The 20,930-nt window shown below is 45.5% G+C and overlaps 1 protein-coding gene across 1 annotated transcript in view; it reads left to right on the top strand.

The window, feature by feature from the left end:
* Positions 1 to 20,930, top strand: part of suclg2 (succinate-CoA ligase GDP-forming subunit beta) — a 155,754-nt gene that overhangs the window by 45,876 nt on the left and 88,948 nt on the right. The window contains exons 3-6 of the mRNA XM_079510896.1: positions 10,895 to 10,994; positions 15,517 to 15,607; positions 17,529 to 17,681; positions 19,686 to 19,775. Of these exons, the coding sequence (XP_079367022.1) occupies positions 10,895 to 10,994; positions 15,517 to 15,607; positions 17,529 to 17,681; positions 19,686 to 19,775 (434 nt within the window). The remainder of the gene's footprint in view (positions 1 to 10,894; positions 10,995 to 15,516; positions 15,608 to 17,528; positions 17,682 to 19,685; positions 19,776 to 20,930) is intronic.

Raw genomic sequence — 20,930 nt, 5'->3', positions numbered from 1 at the left:
GCAAACTCCAGCCATAGGAGCCATGCCAGTGTCCTCGTTTTCCCTTTTTGATCAGACAGTAGGGGGGGAATAAATTAGTGTAGCGAGCGAGCGGAAGGTACCAGTACTGCCCCGCCCCGCTCCCAGCAGGGCTCCAGCTGATGGACGGAACAACTGTGCCAACCACTCCCCATCCCCCCCCCCCCCCCCCCCCCCCCACACCTTCCGCTCCTCGAGGGACCGGCCTGTCATGCGGAAAAAAGACTGATGTTAGCCTGGGAGTTTTCCCAGCTCTGCTACCTGCTTTTGTGACACGCTTTCGGAGAAGAGAGAGGGGCCCTGTACTGCTAACGGGCTGGTTTCAAAACTCAAGGTTATTAGCATGGACAGGAAGGCCCGCTGACAGGCAGCACACGGCTAGCGCTTGGGGCCATCGTTCGGCACGCCACCAGGAGCCCATTGGAGGCGTTTTAATCGCTGGTAGGACACGTATGACATGTGCGCGAGCGCACACACACACACACGCACACACACACACGTGCGCGAGCGCCCACCACACACAGGTGCAAAGGCACATAGCGTAAGTCTGTCCTCTCTCCGCGGGCTTGTTGTCATTGTGTGCATTAGCAGGCTTTAAGGTCTCCCCGCCGCTCATGGAAAGCCATGCATCTGAAATTGGCTGTAAATAGGCTTTGGAGGGCAAGGCGGCCTGTCTCTCAAAGAGCGCTGATATTCCTGTAAGCCGCTTAGCGTTTCCTCCTCCTCATTACGCAGCCTTAACCTATTCATGTAGTGGGGTAACACGTGGAATTATTCCCCGCACATCCACTCTCTCATATTAGGACGATGCTAATCTGCCAAAGTGGAAGTATACATATACAGTGGAATATTATTTGTTATCATAATATTGTTTTGCATAAATGGAGCCTGCCGTGATGTGATTCTGAATTTCTAGGTTTAGTCAGGAAATACAAAATAAAAGCACTCCAGTGCAGTGACAGACGCACATGCCATTGGTCTTCCATAAGTAGCCTACACATTATTACTTATCGGTGACAGCCACTGCCAGGCTTAGTTGGCTACAAGAACATATTAATGTCAGCTCTGTATCCAATGTAAGCTCTCAATGGTCTCGCACCTTCCTACCTACAGGACTGCCTGCCTAAATATGTCCCAAACCGCCCCCTAAGGTCTTCCACTGCTGGCCTGCTCGCTTTGCCTAAAAAAATGGCAACTAAAAAATACGGGGAAGCAGCGTTTTGCTTCTACGGGCCGACGGCGTGGAACAAACTCCCACTGTACCTTCGACAGGCAGCCTCTGTAGACATTTTTAAAGCGCAGCTCAAGACCCACTTCTACACTCTAATTTTTTGTTATTCATGTCCTCACTGTATTGCATTACTGCTCTTGTTTTATAATGTTTATGCCTTGCTTTTCTTTTCTTTTTTTCTCCATTGCTCTGTAAAGCACTTTGAGCTGCATTTCATGAAAGGTGCTATACAAATAAAGTTTTATTATTATTATTATTATGTAGCCTGTAGAATGGACTACCTGTACCGATATATTGAGCATGCCATTAAGCAAAGACATTTTCTGAGAATTGTCGAGGTCAAAAGGAATATCCATGGTCGCCGCAGATTGGTATCAGCTAGCTAGGGAGACACTATATGACATTTAGTATTTAGTAACGCATTGTAAAAAGACTGGCCACTAGATAATGCCTGACTTACTCTGACTTTCAATGTTGGTCTTCTTTCAGTTGAAAAAGAGTACAAAAAACTAAACGTAACAAAAGTTACTGGTTGCATTTGTTCTCCAGTTTGCAATGAAAAGGTGAAGAAACGGAGGTTAATGGTAAAATGTGGCTCGAGGTCGGGTATGGAGAGGACTGTAAACTACAACAAAACTGTAACAACGTTTACTGCAGATCTGTATGCTGTTGTTTTTCATGTTGACCACCAGTCATAAATCGATCAAATTATCTAATAGCCCTGACTGTCTGTAAATCAAGATAGGATTAAGGCCTGGGTCTGTGCCCATGGACCACCGGGCTAGCCTGGAAACCAGACAAATCTGCCAGTGCAAACAATTCAAATTGCCCTCGGTAGATTTGGTCTGGCCCTGTTCGGTTGGGATTAGATTTCCAGTATGCCGGGTTTATCACCAGAGGCATTTGTTTTAATTCGCCCCTTGGAAGCAGGTTCCACACACACACATTCCAGACTAATATCTACGCTGCAGTGATAGCGGGGGGCCTCCAGCTCCAGACCCATTTCAGCCCCTTTTCCGACCTGTGATTTAGCGCTGGCAGGCAGCAATGCGCAGTTGTGTAGCCATCCATATTTAGCGATTATATCCCTTTTTACATCAACAATTCATGCACGTATTAACAGGCAACACCAGTCCCACTTATGCAATAGGCCTACTAAATAATTGATGATTGCCTGGTGGCTGTATTCTGCTGGTGTGATCTGCCTCGGAGGAATTTGAAATCTGTTTTTGAGTTTTGTTGCCATGCATTATGCACAGACTCTGGTCTGATCTTGTAAATCAGCCGTGATGTCCAAATCATCGCTATAATCGGCCTCAAAGTCTTAGCATTTTGTCCAAGGCTTAAAGCATCTCCGTGGAGACTCCCACAGTTGTCGATGTAGGATATATTTTTAACCCATTGTGGGCGGGAACCCCTTTTGGTGTTAGCATTATGTTATGCTTTAGCTATTGAAAAATAGCAGATCTACAAGCTCGCAGCGCGCCACCAAGGCGCGCTACGAGCTTGTAGGTCTGCTATTTTTGAAAAATCGAAGAACCACCGACATAGAAACATGGCTTTTTCAGAAAACTGTCAGGATGTAGAAGACATTTTTAGAATCTGATCTCGGGTCAGAATGGGTTAATGAGGACTTCATATATATACTACGACTTTAAGTCTTCAGCTAGATTAAGTACATGCCTGGGAACCGCTGTCAGGTGTCAGGGTGCCTCTCTGTCACTGCGTTGTTGGAGCCCAGGGCCGTTCCCAGGAACGTCATTAGACACACTGGCTGTGTCTCTGTGCCAAGAGGTGGACCCGTCTAACGAGGTCTCAGCCGTCACGCCGGCACCCACTGGAGGCACAGAGGTGTCTTCGTCAGTCCGGGACACTTAAGCCTGAATTATACTCTGTTGTGCCTGGGTGTCGCACATGGAAAATAGCCAATTTGTGAGCTTGTGAGCTTGTAGATCTGCTATTCTCGGAGCACGCAACCAAGTAGAAATGAGGCATTGTATAATCTGGCGCCACCACAGAGGGGCCATCATTAGAGGGGCCGGCAGGGCTATAAGCAGCTACACTGTAGGCGTACACTCGGGTACAGCAGGTCAAATGGGTCACAGACTGGCGCTTTATGTTGTTCAGACTCGAGCTTGTTTTGCTGCGAAGACTGGCGTTTGGTTCTGGGATTGCCAATGGAAAGAGGATCACACAATGCTTGCCGCTTAACACGTATTTTCCACTATATGCTCAGCCCTGACGTCCTCCTGCTGAGGCCATTATCTGTCAAGATGTAGGGAAAGGTTCACAGGGTTTCCATTCGCCTTGCGTCTTCTTCTATCATGGCTTGAATGACGGAAGCTGTTTCTTTCTTTTCAGACTGACCTTTTCAGAGAATTGGAAATGGTAAAACTTTACAAAGAGATTAACTTGTATAATATCAGCTTTACCACTCCGATAAAGATGAACATAAATGTCTAAAGATTCGTTCCTAGTGCATGCATAGCTAGCCAGTGCCATAGTAAAACTTAAATGAAGTCATGCAGCTTGCTATGCCATTAGAGGTGAGGTGAGGTTACAATAATATATTTCTGTATACTGTAGTGCAAGAGAGAGTAACGAGCATCTCCTGGATCATCTGTATTGTTTTTACTAATTAGCACAGCTCATTAGTTCAGTGTTGATAAAATAATTGCCCTTTTGAAAGTGGTTAATTCTTCAAATGAAGCGCAGTTCAGTTTGTTGAATTAACCCATTTTGGGCGGGAACCCCTTTTGGTGTTAGCATTATGTTATGCTTTAGCTATTGAAAAATAGCAGATCTACAAGCTCATAGCGCGCCACCGAGTGGCGCGCTATAAACTTGTAGATCTGCTATTTTTGAAAAATCGAAGAACGACTGACATAGAAACATAGCTTTTTCAGAAAACTGTCAGGATGTAGAAGACATTTTTAGAATCGGATCTCAGGTCAAAATGGGTTAATGCTATGAGTCCTGTCCCCACAGCAGATGCATAGGCTGCACTCTAGCCTCCATAGGAAGATGAAGACAAAATGTTTGTAATTGGAAGTCTGTGAAGGTCTGTCACAGCATAGAGGCCAATTAGATTATTGCAAGGAGGAGAAAAGCATGAATGACTGTTCTCTCTATTCCGAAATAATCCTCACAATGTGAATCTACACGTTGTCAATTTATCTGTTGTTGAATTTATTTCTCTCTAGTCTGCTTTTTTCCTTTTGTTTTCTCCCTCAGGCATAGATAAACTCTCTCAGACCTAGGAGGTTTACTTTAATGTTGAGCAGCAGATGTTGATGTCGAAAGGTCGCTTCCTTTTTCATGTGCTCTCGTTTGTGCCATTTATCTTTGCGGAGCCACTACCGTCTTCGTTCGTGCGTGCGTGCGTGCGTGCGTGCGTGCGTGCGTGCGTGCGTGCGTGCGTGCGTGCGTGCGTGCGTCTGTCCCCTCACTCCCAAGAGTTTGATTAGCCTCCTCCGGTTAGCTGCTGCATTAGTTTAATTACGACCCGCACGCTTTGGGGAAAGCAGTGGTGTAACTTTATTTACTAGTTTCTTGGTAGATTCTTGGTAGATTATTATTTATTATTATTACACAACATTAATTAACCACTTCAGCCCTATGCATTCTTACTTATAATACGACACATTGTGAGCTTACAGATTTGCTATTTCCAAAGCATTTTTTTTGTGAATTCTGCAAAATGAGTCCCACTTACAGGTACGTATATTCTAATACTTTTACTCAATACAAAATCAGAGTATTTCTTTCACCACTGGGGGAAACCTGCCTTGTTCTTATACAGTCTACATACTCTCTCTCTCTCTCTGTCTCTCTCTCTCTGTCTCTCTCTCTCTCTCTCTCACACACCCATCTCCATGCACCCTAGCCCCTAGTCTCCATGCACCCTAGCCCCTAGTCTCCATGGCTTCATTAACTCTCATGCTAGTGCTAACTCTGCCACTAATCAGTGGCAGAGTCATAATGAGAGTAGGGCTATTGGAGAGAGAGAGAGAGAGACAGGGGGGCAGAGATGCAGAGAGAGAGAGAGAGAGAGCTTGAGAGAGAGAGAGAGAGAGAGACAGGGGGGCAGAGATGCAGAGTGGGAGAGAGCGAGAGAGAGAGAGAGAGAGAGAGAGAGAGAGAGAGAGAGAGAGAGAGAGACAGGGGGGCAGAGATGCAGAGTGGGAGAGAGCTTGAGAGAGAAAATGGGGTGGTGGTGGTGGTGGGGATTAGATGGAGTAACGTGTAAAGGTAACATCCTCTGTCTGTGCCAGCTGCTGTCTGGGTAAATAGACTGGGAGTTGACTTGCTTTCATTACTGGGGATTGTGGGAATGAGTTGCGCCCGGGGAAGGCCGTGGAACTGCGGCTGATGGGTCTGATACGATGGGAGATGGTGCACCATGTTAATCTGTTTTCCTGTTTTTTTCCCAGACAAATGAAGTACTGTACATGGAAATGCAAATGTTGTCCCTTCTCTCTGCTTCTTCTGCACACTATGGGCTCCATTTTCGTCACCACTAAAGCCCTTATCCCTAAACCTTTTTGTCTGTTTTTACTATTTTGAAAAACATTTTTGAATAGTTCAACTAGCCAATCTACATTGACATGTTGTGAGCTTGTAGACTGGCCATTTTAACTATTCAAAAATGTTTTGCAAAATAGTAAAAAAAAAGGCAAAGAAGTTTATGGATAAGGGGTTTAGCGGTGACGAAAATGGAGCCCCATGTGTGCATCCTTCTCTCTCACTCACTCACACACACACACACACACACACACACACACACACAGACACACACACACACACACACACACACACACACAGAGAGAGAGAGAACAGGTACTGTAGTGTGCAATAGACTGTCGCAACATAGTGTGACTTTAATTAACACCTACCGGTACAGTGTAGTTTCTCCACATGACCTTTCTAGCTCCCAGATTTCATTTTGTATCGCTCCACGCGCTGTACGGACCGCCGTGAACTCGCCCAGTCAGTTGTCGGCCGTAGTGTCCGCTGATTAGGTCCAGGGACACATGTGCCCTTTTTTGCCCTTGACTTGAGAGCTGTGGTGAAGTCCAACATGAAAGCAGCGTTGCTCCTGTGATTCTACATGCTGCTCCTCCTCAGTGGTCCACTCCACACGCCGGGGCTCATTAGGAACCGTGTGTGTGTGTGTGTGTGTGTGTGTGTGTGTGTGTGTGTGTGTGTGTGTGTGTGTGTGTGTGTGTGTGTGTGTGTGTGTGTGTGTGTGTGTGTGTGTGTGTGTGTGTGTGTGTGTGTGTGTGTGTGTGTGTGTGTGTGTGTGTGTGTGTGTGTGTGTGTGTGTGTGTGTGTGTGTGTGTGTGTGCCTGACTGACTGACTGACTGACTGACTGACTGACTGACTGACTGACTGACTGACTGACTGACTGACTGACTGACTGACTGACTGACTGACTGACTGACTGACAGAGGCGGACTTACCATTGGGCTAGGGTGGGCTACAGCCCGGGGGCCCCCGACGGGGGGGGGGGCTCAATAAAATAATCTGCTCTGCAGACAGTGACGCTGTGTTGTGGGGTAGCTGTGGAAACCCCTGCCAATGTTGCTGTGCATGGCAGCCTGCATTCAGCGACTTGTCTGTCTGCCTGCCTGCCTTTTCTTTTTTTTACGGCCGAAATGCACCGCGCAGCCCAGGGGGCCCTGAAATTTTGTCTAGCCCGGGGGCTCTTGGGATGTGTGTGTGTGTGTGTGTGTGTGTGTGTGTGCGCGTGTGCGTGCGTGCGTGCGCGCCTGCCTCCCTCCCTCCCTGTGATCTTTGTTACCTTTCCCTATGGGCCTCGGCGATAGGACTGTCTTCAAATCAACATCGCCATTATTTCAAACTTTTGCCTCGATTACAATTAATTAACGATTCTTATTTGTTAAGAATTGTTAGCTGTTCTACAAGCTCCCAAAGCATCATTGCATTGTGAGCATGGAAATTGGCTATTCTCACTATTTTTGTTTGCTACCATTATATGTAACCATAATGTGTGTAACAAAGTAGAATACAGGGCCAAGTGCCACCATTTCTAAGCTGTGCTGCATAACTGCTCTCACTGCCTTCTTAATTTTACAACTCCCCTTTCACTCTTGCTCTTACTCTTCTGTCACAAATCACTCCCGACACTTTCCTCCATCCGTTCCACCTCGCCGGTCACTTCTCTTCCAAACTCCCCGTTACCACCAGGCTTGGGCAGTTGACCCCGAGCATTTAAACTTCACCTTCACCACCACCTCTCTACTGCTTTCATCCTCAACGCTCCACTGTCACCTTTCTCATTCATGCACACACATTGTGTATAATTCTCATGCCAAATCACATGCCATATCACAATATTATGATGGGCGGGATTTTGGTGTTAGCATTATGTTATGCTTTAGCCATTGAAAAATAGCAGATCTACAAGCTCATAGCGCGGCACCGAGTGCCGCGCTATGAACTTGTAGGTCTGCTATTTTTGAAAAATCGAAGAACGACTGACATAGAAACATAGCTTTTTCAGAAAACTGTCAGGATGTAGAAGACATTTTTAGAATCTGATCTCTCAGGTCAAAATGGGTTAATATCAGGATATCGATATATTGCCCAGCCCTCATGGTCCCCTTTTAAAAACAAAATCCTGCATGAATGGGATCATTTCAGCCTTTTGAAAGGACGTATTTCAGCCTTTTGAAAGGGCAGTGTATGCTTTTGGATATACACACACAGTGCGTCATGCTGAGTTAGGTTGCATTATATCTGTCATTTTTCTCTTTTTCCGCATGTGATCAGCAAGTTGTCAATCCTCTTTTTTTTCCCTTTTTTTTATGCTGATGTTGCCTCATGTTGCCACATTGTGCACTGCATAATAAGGCATTTTCCTATCAATTACTGGTGCAGCAGGCATGAACACCTGCCTTGTTCTCACCCCATTACCCTTCCCTGGCACATTACGTGCCTTTTTAATTCAGCTAATATAGCCGAGCTTGTAGAATCACGTCTTGCTTGTTTTAACCCATTGAAACCGGGAAAGCATCTGTGTTCATTTTATATTTTAACCACTTCAACCATTCTAGTGAGCTAGATTAGCTATTTTTGAAAAAAATCATTTTAAAGCGAACCCTTTAACTCAAATCTTTGCTGCTGGGGGTCCCTCGAACGAAATATCCTGAGATGGAGATATGTGGCCAAAAAAAAAAAATATATAATTTTGGCCTTGACATGAGAAAGTTTGAGAACCACTGACATAGCAACAGACGTTACATTTTGTTTCCCAGAAAACTGTTAGGATTTATAAAACATTTGTAGAAAGGGCGTCAGGTCTTACCGGGTTAATCCATTCTGGGCGGGAACCCCTTTTGGTGTTTTAAGCATTATGTTATGCTTTAGCTGTTGAAAAATAGCAGATCTACAAGTTCATAGCGCGGGGCACTCGGTGCCGCGCTATGAACTTGTAGGTCTGCTATTTTTGAAAAATCGTGAAAATGTGCCTGAAATCTTTGAATATATATTGTTACAGAGCGAGTTTTTAACGCAAATCTTTGCTACTGGGAGGGTCCCTGGAACAACATATTTTCAGATGGGGGTCGGCGGCCAATTTCATATATTTTTTGGGGTCCTTGACATGAAATATTGAGAACCACTGATATAGAAACATAGGTTTTTCAACTTAGAAGACATTTTTTAAATTTCGACGTCAGGCCTAAATGGGTTAAGGTTGTCGTCAGTGTCGTAGCGCCGGTGTCTCAGCATCCTCCGCAGTACAGTCAGCGCGGAGCAGAGTCTCCCGGTGCTGCATTTCCTGTGTGCCATCATCCCCCCTGTGGCACACGCAGGCCCGCAGGACACCACCATTTCAGCTCACTTTGAACTCCTTTCCATTACAAGTGAGCGTTAATAGCAGTCTTTTTTTATCTTCAAATTAATATATAAATTCACCTCATAAGCCTCTGTACTTCTTTTATACAAGGAATAGAGGAAATAACCTATCTAGAAGCTCACAATGGATCGTAATGCTTTATGAGCTTGTAGATTTTCTTCTTTTTTTTTTTACATTTTGAAAATGTGGAATTTTTGGGGAGGTGATTGCCTGCAATGACATGCCGTTGACAGCTCTCATGGCCCTTTCAATATTTTATCTCCTCTCTCTCTCTCTCTCTCTGACCTGGCCTCTTTCTCTGTCTCTCGCAGTTCTCCCGTATCTCTCCAGAGAGAATAAAGGCCTCACTAAAGCAGTGTTGGTTTTAATCCCTGCCACCCTGTCAAGAGATCGTTCTCTCTGTGTCATGTCCAAAAGCAGCCAGGCCCCCGGAGACTTTCTTTTTTTTAGAGCTTCCTCCCGTCTAGACACTTTACACACCCTGTCTTACACACCCCGTCTGAAGAGTCCAGTTTTCCCCACCGCTTCGTGAGAACCGTCTTCTCCTCCTCCTCCTCGCTAGCCCAAGGACGAGGCGTCTTTCCAGGCATGGCATGGCATAGCAGCGCCCCGCCACCTCCCCCCGCCCCCCAATCTCCCCTGTTCCCCATCCCCGTCCACTTCCCGTTCCTGATGGCAAGCGCCTGTCGATAGCTGAACTCCCCCACCTAGATGATGATAATAACAACCGAGCCAGACGCCATGGCCTCCATCGAGTGCTCTCATCATCACTCCACTTTGGATAGAGGGAGGTTGTGGTCGGGCGACGGCAGAGACAGCCCGAGTGGGCCTCCCTCTTTAAAAACGCTCGTTCTCCCCGCGTAGCGGAGGTCGGAGAGCGGCTGCAAGGTGCTTGCATAATTTAAGCAAAGGTTGTACAGATTTTTGCCAACATGCATCACTGGACCTTTGGTTGTTTACCTCTCCACGTTGAGCTCATTGAAACACTTGATACACTTTAGCACCCTGTTTCCAAAAATACTTTGCAAGTGGTTAACTCATCCATCGCCAAGGACTTATTTAAAAAAAAAAAAAAAAGGTTTTTTTTTTTTTTTGACTTTTTTTTTTGAAATAAATAAAAATATGTAAAATAAAATAAAAGATATATGGTGGCGGTCTGGGCCTTTTGGCGCCCCCTAGTGGCGATGGATGAGTTAAGGCCAACCCACGAGGGACATGGACAAAAACTCCTGTTGATTTCCTGGGTTTCAGATTTGACACACATGGAATCAAAGCATTCATTTTTTTTTACACACACTCTGCACTTTACGGACAAAGTGTAAGTTTGTAATTAGGCTAGTAGGCTAGGACCCCCAAGGGCCTTGAGGCCGTTCCAGGGGGTCCCCAGCAAAATGTACTTCATTATTTTGCCAGCTAGAGAGAATGTAATAATGATTATTCAGATCATAGACCGTTATAACTTATTCAACAACTACAATCATCTCTTATCTTGGTTCTGCAGTCTGATACTGTACATAGATATTCGGGTGTCCTTAACATGAAAATGTTTGAGAACCCCTGTCATACAGTGCTGTACCTCTCTGTTTAAGTACTCATTCAGAGTGGAATGATGGACTTATGCACTGCAGTATTAATGATGCCTGATTGGCTCTCACAGCCTCCTCTAAAAACGTCCTGCCCTGCCTCCAGCGGGTTGTATCTGAACTCTCTCTGACATTTCTCTGTGTCTGACTGACTCCTTGGCCGTGTCTCTGTCTTTCAGATGTCAAGGAGATCGTGCTGAAGGCTCAGATTCTGGCCGGTGGCAGAGGGAAGGGCGTGTTTGACAGCGGCCTTAAAGGAGGAGTGCACTTAACGAAGGAGTAAGTATACACCACTACCCCCCCCCCCCCCCCCCCCCCCAGCTCAGTGGCCTTGTGGTTAGAGTGTCCGCCCTGAGTCTGGGAGGTTGGGGTTCAATCCCCGGCCGGGTCATACCAAAGACTCTAACAATGGGACCCAGTGCCTCCCTGCTTGACACACAGCATCAAGGGTTGGATTGGGGGGTAAGTCCCTGCGACATACTAGCGTCATGTCCAGGGGGTGTACTTGTACATCAAGCTGCCTCACGCTACAGAAACAGGAGATAGGCTCCTGCCCTATGGGCCTCATGGCTCGGCAAGGCTACTTACTTACTACCCCCCCCCCCCCCACCCCCCCTGCCAGCTCGCACACCAAAGGTCGTTGTATTAGCAAAAGTCCTTAACTTGTGTGTCCTGCCATAGCTGAGTGGATAGAGAGGCCGTCTGGAAATCAGTGGGTCACCGGTTCACCATACATGTCTAAGGCCCCATTTAGACTGCAGTCAAATCCGATTTGAATCTGATTTATTTCTCAGATCGAATCTTTTTGTACTCGCATTTGCAAGTGATCGGATCTGTCACAGATGTGTGTGTTCAAACTGACAGTCAAATCCAGCCTGAATCACATCTGTGCAGCATCCAGATTGGATTCCGATTTGTTTAAATAAGTCTCTAAACACAAAAAAAAGTCACATGGAATTTGATTTTAGATCAGGTTACTGTTCAGACTGAAACGGATATCTTTGAAATCTGATTTGAAACCCCCTCTGAATGTGGCTCAAATCGCATTTGTAAAAATCTGATTCCATATGACTTGTTTGTGTTTAGACAAAATTATTTAAACAAGTCTGATTCCAATCTGGATGTGGCACAGATCTGATTCAGGCTGCATTGGGCTGCCAGTGTAAATGGTGCATAAATGTCCCTGGACAAGACACTTAACTCCCCTGAGAGTTTATTGTGTTTTCATGTTCTCCAACAAACAACTGCAGCTTGTAGAGACAGGACAGGGAGTCCTCTAGCCGTACTCCCCAGACTCGGAGACGATTTGGGCTTAGACGACTCACATTTCAACCAAACGGCGTCTTTCTTTCTCTGCATCTTATTTGGATGCAGCTGCCCTCAATTAAACTTTGAAAAGGGGGGATTTTAGTTTTGACAGTGCTGTGCGCCCCATGCTGGGTTATTATTCTCTGCTGTTGAGCTGTCCCAGCATGTTGTAGCATTCTAGTTTTTTTGACAGCTACAGTATGTATGCTGTACACAGTACTGTATATAATCCTCCAATACTGTATATATTGAATTCTAGAAGGAAATACGAATAGGAAAAACAAATACAAAATAAAGTCAAAACAAGAAAATACTACTAAAAAGGTGTTTAACAAACAATAGTAACATCAAGACATGGCTTCAAACATGTGTCGAAACGTCATAACTAATCCATCCGACGAGTACACACGTCCTAGCACACTTTAATTGATTATCAAACGAGAGAAAAATATTCAGATTTATTTTATTTTTTGGGGGGGTTGGCCTCTCCTTCTGCACCATACTCCTTGCTCTTTGCGCATGTGCGTTGCCGTTCACTTCCCTGTATACGGCTCAGAAAGAATGCCTCGTATCTCCTAATCTAAGGAGCTCTCCGTGGTTTTGACCAGACGGATATACTAAGCTATTCATTTCTGACTTCAACATGCCTCTCGTTCAAAATGTGAACGCGAGGGATTATTCAGCGACTTTATCGTAATGATAGCGAGGTAAGCAAGCAAAAATATTTCTCCCGGTTTTTGGAACGGAAAGGGGGCTTACAGAGTAAAAGCGGCCATATCTGTGCGGCACCCCAAGCAGTTATTTTGAAAGAAATCCCGGCGCTGATTGTGTTTATTTACTGAATTTTGCAAGGCTAAGCACAAAAACTTCAGAATGTTCCAGAGCCTGTTCTACGTAACAGATTTCGGTGCCTCGACTGCAACGTTCACCTAAAAGACAAAAAGAAAGGTGATTTATGACAATTCCCCCGCGACATGTATCATTGTCACCCTACTTCTCGATTTCAGATGGTCGGAAAACTTTTCCCCCAAAAGTGAGACATTCTCAAATTCGTTGTCCTCAGACGGTTTCCAGCGCGCACACACAGTTCACCTTGTGCTCATCTATCAAAGGATGAGCACAACCCCTGGGTTCATTTGTATTCACTTTTCAAAAAGCGGAGCGACTTGGAGAGGACTCGGCCCAGGCACGCAGGCTGACTTTTCAGCTGCTGGAATAAGGACAGGCTCATTCAAAGAGAAGTGTCAACGTATTGCAGATTCTCCTGAAGCTGTGCCTTGTCAGAATATCTTACCACAGCTCGCACACCAAAGGTCGTTGTATTAGCAAAAGTCCTTAACTTGTGTGTCCTGCCATAGCTGAGTGGATAGAGAGGCCGTCTGGAAATCAGTGGGTCACCGGTTCACCATACATGTCTAAGGCCCCATTTAGACTGCAGTCAAATCCGATTTGAATCTGATTTATTTCTCAGATCGAATCTTTTTGTACTCGCATTTGCAAGTGATCGGATCTGTCACAGATGTGTGTGTTCAAACTGACAGTCAAATCCAGCCTGAATCACATCTGTGCAGCATCCAGATTGGATTCCGATTTGTTTAAATAAGTCTCTAAACACAAAAAAAAGTCACATGGAATTTGATTTTAGATCAGGTTACTGTTCAGACTGAAACGGATATCTTTGAAATCTGATTTGAAACCCCCTCTGAATGTGGCTCAAATCGCATTTGTAAAAATCTGATTCCATATGACTTGTTTGTGTTTAGACAAAATTATTTAAACAAGTCTGATTCCAATCTGGATGTGGCACAGATCTGATTCAGGCTGCATTGGGCTGCCAGTGTAAATGGTGCATAAATGTCCCTGGACAAGACACTTAACTCCCCTGAGAGTTTATTGTGTTTTCATGTTCTCCAACAAACAACTGCAGCTTGTAGAGACAGGACAGGGAGTCCTCTAGCCGTACTCCCCAGACTCGGAGACGATTTGGGCTTAGACGACTCACATTTCAACCAAACGGCGTCTTTCTTTCTCTGCATCTTATTTGGATGCAGCTGCCCTCAATTAAACTTTGAAAAGGGGGGATTTTAGTTTTGACAGTGCTGTGCGCCCCATGCTGGGTTATTATTCTCTGCTGTTGAGCTGTCCCAGCATGTTGTAGCATTCTAGTTTTTTTGACAGCTACAGTATGTATGCTGTACACAGTACTGTATATAATCCTCCAATACTGTATATATTGAATTCTAGAAGGAAATACGAATAGGAAAAACAAATACAAAATAAAGTCAAAACAAGAAAATACTACTAAAAAGGTGTTTAACAAACAATAGTAACATCAAGACATGGCTTCAAACATGTGTCGAAACGTCATAACTAATCCATCCGACGAGTACACACGTCCTAGCACACTTTAATTGATTATCAAACGAGAGAAAAATATTCAGATTTATTTTATTTTTTGGGGGGGTTGGCCTCTCCTTCTGCACCATACTCCTTGCTCTTTGCGCATGTGCGTTGCCGTTCACTTCCCTGTATACGGCTCAGAAAGAATGCCTCGTATCTCCTAATCTAAGGAGCTCTCCGTGGTTTTGACCAGACGGATATACTAAGCTATTCATTTCTGACTTCAACATGCCTCTCGTTCAAAATGTGAACGCGAGGGATTATTCAGCGACTTTATCGTAATGATAGCGAGGTAAGCAAGCAAAAATATTTCTCCCGGTTTTTGGAACGGAAAGGGGGCTTACAGAGTAAAAGCGGCCATATCTGTGCGGCACCCCAAGCAGTTATTTTGAAAGAAATCCCGGCGCTGATTGTGTTTATTTACTGAATTTTGCAAGGCTAAGCACAAAAACTTCAGAATGTTCCAGAGCCTGTTCTACGTAACAGATTTCGGTGCCTCGACTGCAACGTTCACCTAAAAGACAAAAAGAAAGGTGATTTATGACAATTCCCCCGCGACATGTATCATTGTCACCCTACTTCTCGATTTCAGATGGTCGGAAAACTTTTCCCCCAAAAGTGAGACATTCTCAAATTCGTTGTCCTCAGACGGTTTCCAGCGCGCACACACAGTTCACCTTGTGCTCATCTATCAAAGGATGAGCACAACCCCTGGGTTCATTTGTATTCACTTTTCAAAAAGCGGAGCGACTTGGAGAGGACTCGGCCCAGGCACGCAGGCTGACTTTTCAGCTGCTGGAATAAGGACAGGCTCATTCAAAGAGAAGTGTCAACGTATTGCAGATTCTCCTGAAGCTGTGCCTTGTCAGAATATCTTACCACAGCATCCCCCCAAAGTGTCATGTCTCCGTTCAAATGAGAAAAACTCTGAAAAAGAAAAGTCATCTGTTTTTTTCTGTTTGTGTGTATTCTCAACTTCTCTCTCCGTTTGCTCTTGTCTTTGTAGAGATTTGCAACGCATTCTTTTCATTGTTGTAAAATAATTGGATGCCATTTGAACATTGTAACCCCCCACCCCTCTCCCTCTCCCTAGCCCTGCAGTGGTTGGCGAGCTGGCCAATAAGATGCTGGGATTCAACCTGACTACCAAGCAGACGCCAAAAGACGGCGTGAAAGTGAAAACGGTGAGCCACTACCCAGAACAAAGCAGCAGGATACAGAGATAACACTCTGATCTCTTCTCTTAATCCATTGATACCTGGAACGCATCCATGTCACGTTAGCGTTAGCGTTTTAAACATTATGTTATAATTTAGCTATTGAAAAATAGCAGATCTACAAGCTCATAGCGCGCCACCGAGTGGCGCGCTATGAACTTGTAGGTCTGCTATTTTTGAAAAATCGTTAAAATGTGCCTCAAATCTTTCCGAAAATTGTCATGATTTAGAAAACTTTTTTTTTTTTAATTTCGACGTCAGGCCTGAATGGGTTAATACACTCCTGCCTTTAGTTTGGGGTTATTTTAGCCTGCCTAATGCAGTGCCGTAAAAATTAATGACTCTGCGGGCGGTTAGGCTTTGTTGTTTTTCTTCTTTAGTCATAGCGCACACACACAGCTTGGTCATTGTCGCTTGCTGTGGGAGTGTGGGTATATGTGCACTTTGGTGTCACGGTTCATTGCCATAAATAATACATGGACGCTCACATCTGCAACTAACAAGCAGGAATAATATTTTCTCTCGCCTGCACACTGCACCGCCTCTGAAACCCACCAAACACACATTTCCAGGTAATGAAGCCTCCCTGGCCCCTAGCATGTGTTTGGGGGTCTGTCTCTCTCTCTCTCTCCCTCACTTTCAAAACTGTATTCTCCCCAGTCCCCACCTCTAACTCTCCCCCCTGTCCTTCCCCTCCCTATAATTGAAATATGGCCTTGAGCTCCCCATTAAAAATTGCTTTCATCGCCGCCAGGCACGTAGCTTTCCCCACTCATGCCCCCCTAATGCAAGGCTGAGGAGGACTCGTATGATTGTCACATTTCTTTATCATTATTTTAGTTTATTATTTTTTTTAAATAGAAAGAGCCCTTAGCAATGGAAGACACAGCCAGAAGTTAGTGTGGGTGTGTGTGTGTGCGCGTGAGAGAATGAGAGATGATAGACTATAAGTTGTGTATAAAGAGAATATTATACTGACACACTGTGTGTGAGGCCACTCGGCCGGCTTGAGCCCCACCACCTCAAACCGACATATCAAGAACGTCCTCTGTCACCATATGGAGAGGGCTTCCGAGCAGGACAGACTAAGTGGTGATTGACCGGGGGGTGGGGGGGGGGTGCGTGGTGGTTTGGGGGGACCCACCCACGCTGGCTGGAAAAGCGCTGTCAGACACCGGGCCTGTCAGATAAGAACCAGGGCTAAGCTGTCAACCTGCCAGTGGAACCCTCATCTACGCACTGTCTCTCTCTCTCTCTCTCTCTCTCTCACGCTGTGCCACAGCGCACAGCAGAGACGCAGCGCTTCTGCATACGCAGCAGAGATCCACAGTAGGCCTACTACTGTATGGGCCCATATGGGCATATGGGGAAAGAGGAAACAAGAGAGGAGATGAAGGCGGATAGTAGATACTGCAGATAGATAGCTGGAAATAGGGAGACAGTGGAGTGAGTGAGTGTGTATGCGAGTGATGGAAGAAGTGTTTCATGAAATGAAAGAGAGGAACGCCCACACATGCTCACAAACGCAAGCTTCACTCTGCCTCTTTCTCTCTCTCACACACATTTTTCTCCTTTACTCTGCTCTCCTTTGTCATGTCCTCCTGACCCTGATGCCCATCACTTCCCATCTGTCTGGTTCACCTTGCTCGCTCGCGCACAGGGCTGCATTCTTCCTGTTTCCTGGCAATCATGTTGTTAGCGTCCACTGATTGGATCCCTCTCCTCGTGTGTGTGTGTGTGTGTGTGTGTGTGTGTGTGTGTGTGTGTGTGTGTGTGTGTGTGTGTGTGTGTGTGTGTGTGTGTGTGTGTGTGTGTGTGTGTGTGTGTGTGTGTGTGTGTGTGTGTGTGTGTGTGTGTGTGTGTGTGTGCGTGTGCGTCCCACATTCAGGTGATGGTGGCTGAGGCCCTGGACATCAGCAGGGAGACCTACTTTGCCATCCTGATGGACCGCGCCTGGAACGGCCCCGTCATGGTGGGCAGTCCCCAGGGGGGCGTGGACATCGAGGAGGTTGCTGCCAGAACCCCAGAATTAATCTTCAAGGTGCATGTTTTTATTTATTTTTTACCTGCGCAGTTGGTATTAGTTTCTTGTGACTCATCGTCGTATGAATTGATTGATGGCTTGAAGGAATGCCAACGCTATACGGAGGAGGTAGCAGCTCTCGCAGCTCAACCATATAAGTTACACGTTGCTGATAGATTGGTGCTGAAGTGCTGCAGTGTTTGAGCAAGATTCCCTGGGCCTCGCCACGATTGATTCTTGTTTTGATATAATGAAACGTGAGCATATTTGAGACACGCCACTCACCTTTTACTGGGTTACTAAAGGCAGAGGAGGCAAGTAGTTACCGTAAGTAAAACTACTATCCTACTGTCTTTTGTAAGACTGTACTTTGAGTATGTTTATAGTGTCTTTAATATTTACAATTTTAAAGTAGATTTTAAGTAGTAGACTTTTTACACCATGACCCTTAAAGTACTCAAAATTGGAATTCTAAGTTGGGATTTATTCTAAGACAATGAAAAATGTATTTGAAAATAAGTTATTTATGCTGTCAGCATATTTAGTCTGGTCATAATGTTATTGCTGCCAAGATGGCAGCAGCAGATGAAGCTCTTCCCGCTTGCAACAAGCATCATCCATATGTAGGAGATACTGAGCCGTATGTTGAATTAAGTGAAGTAAGGAGGAATTCTCATGGGCTGAAATGTTGTTCTCGTCTGCAATGAGGGAATGCAATTTCAGCCATGTCAAAATCCTTTGATGTGGAGCACTTTCCCTTGTGATACCTAAGTAAGTACAGGTACTGTCAGATACAGATATCACTCCATGGCTCCAAGCTTACTTGTAGTCATTTTCTTTTACCCACGTAAGGCTTTCAGGTACTTCTCCAACCACTGACTAAAGGCATTAATGCAGAAAACTAAAAGAAACTGAAAACATTCCTTTCTGTACTTGACCCACCCAGACCTTCTGCTGGAAAACGTAACAAAGGCTGTGTGTGTTTGGTAGTGTGACTAACAGATGCATACTGTGTCCCTTGCTGGTTTTTCAGCCACTCAATTGAATTGCATTGTTGTATTTTTCATTTATGCACACGATAGCAGCCTAACGTGCAGACATGAGCAATACTGAGGGCCACTGGAGCCTACTCCATTGTATTTTCCAATTAATTGGATTATTTTTATAGAGTGAAATCCACAGTATGTAATCATTTATTTTTGAACGGCTGACGGTGCCAACTGAGGATAGAGCAGTTCTTATCAGTGCCACTAGATGGAACGGGCACAGTAAACACATGCAACATCAAGCCACTGCATGTGCGTCTTATCTCCAATGAGGTTCCCTCCCTCTGCTACAGATGTTTCTGAATTGATAGTAGAGCTCCAGCTGCTTTGACTACACCGTCACTATACAGTGTTGTGTCTGTTGGTCAGTGGTGTTGTATTGAGCACAGATTGCCACATCCCAAACTGTACTGTATAGCACTAGTTTGCGGGTGTCGTGCCCTGAAAATAGCCTCGAAGGTCACAATGCACTCTCCGACACGCAGCACTTTGTGAGCTTGTACAGTAGATTGGCAATTTTCGGTATAGTACAGTATCAATCAGGCTTTAGCCACCATGAGACAGCCAGTGGTGCAAATGCACTAGCCTACACTATTGCGAATGCATTTAAAGCCTCACTACTTGAGACGTATAAAGCTCACTACTTGCCATTTGCCCCTGGCGCACCACAGAGTCCATTAGCTAGTCCTCTAACGTTATACTTCCCAATGCAGTTGAGTGAGCAAGAGCACTCCTCTATTCATATAGGCATCGGTACGAGGGTCCTGTAATTATAAAACCGTCGTTGCAGTACCCTCTCTCCTGAGCTCTTTCTAATGTCTGGCAGCTTGCCACCACTTAATTGCCATGTCTGTGATTTAATATGAACATCCACTTTGTGTCAAATTACAGTCTGGTGTCTCACACTCCAGCTTTCTCCCATTCTCCAGCGCCGTCTCACTCTCTCACTCTCTTCCTGTGTTGCATCTCTTTACAGGAAGCCATTGACATATTCGAGGGAGTGCGGGACGAGCAGGCACTGCAAATGGCGGCTAATTTGGGTTTCAAAGGACCTCTGGAGAGACAGGTAATGGGTCCGCTGGAGCCTCCTGAAACCCACTGCACAGGAGAGACGGGCAGGCAGCCACACGCTGCATGCGCACGCACGCACGCACGCACGCACGCACGCACGCACGCACGCACGCACACACACACACGCGTCGCACACACACGCACACACACGCACACGCACACAAATGGCACAAGCGGTATGGCTATCGCAACGCTGAGTTTTCCAGAACTATGGAATTACTGTAAGTGCCATTGCACAAGGATCACCTGCCAGATGGTCTATTGTCATATTTGGCAACGACACATAAAAGGGAACCAGCGTAGAGTGTGGCACAAGAACGGTGCCATTATGGGTTTAAACGTGCTGCGGCTTTGTGTTCGAGTCCGACGCGCAACCAACCAGAGCGGGCGCTGAGGCAAACAACGGCAAGGGTCTTTTCAAAGTCGTGCGTGACTTCAGGGAGTGAGGACAGGCCACTACAGCTTCACAAAATCACTTTGGATATTATGTAAACTTACTTAGATTTAGGGTTAATTGTCCAGCCATTTGCCTCTTGGCATCCCGCCGCTAATTTGTATTCACTTCCATGGGCAGAGTGGCATGGGGAATCGGATTAGCTCAGACTCGTAATGCACAGAAAGAGTATAAATCAACTTAACGAATCAGATTCTGGAGTGCAACCGAGATCCACTGCTCAAGGGCCATTGATTGAAAACACGACAAGCAGAAAAGAGGAAATTGATGTGATAAGAATCTGTACATTTTGTTCCGTTCCTTCATGAGAAAGCACATCAGTCGTCAATCCGTTCTATTGAGACATAATTTAAGCTGTTCTGAAACAACCGCATTGTTTCGGTATGTGAGAGAGAGAGAGAGAGAGAGAGAGAGAGAGAGAGAGGAGAGAGAGAGAGAGAGAGAGAGAGAGAGAGAGAGAGAGAGAGAGAGAGAGAGAGAGAGAGAGAGAGAGAGAGAGAGAGAGAGAGAGAGAGAGAGAGAGAGAGAAGAGAGAGAGAGAGAGAGAGAGAGAGAGAGAGAGAGAGAGAGAGAGAGAGAGAGAGAGAGAGAGAGAGAGAGAGAGAGGAGAGAGAGAGAGAGAGAGAGAGAGAGAGAGAGAGAGAGAGAGAGAGAGAGAGGACTCTAGTCTGTATGCATTCGAATTAGAGTGTGTTT

Source organism: Electrona antarctica (assembly GCF_951216825.1).
Source record: "Electrona antarctica genome assembly, chromosome: 9".
In the NCBI taxonomy this organism is placed as follows: Eukaryota; Metazoa; Chordata; class Actinopteri; order Myctophiformes; family Myctophidae; genus Electrona; species Electrona antarctica.
This window is presented reverse-complemented; position numbering and strand designations above follow the sequence as displayed.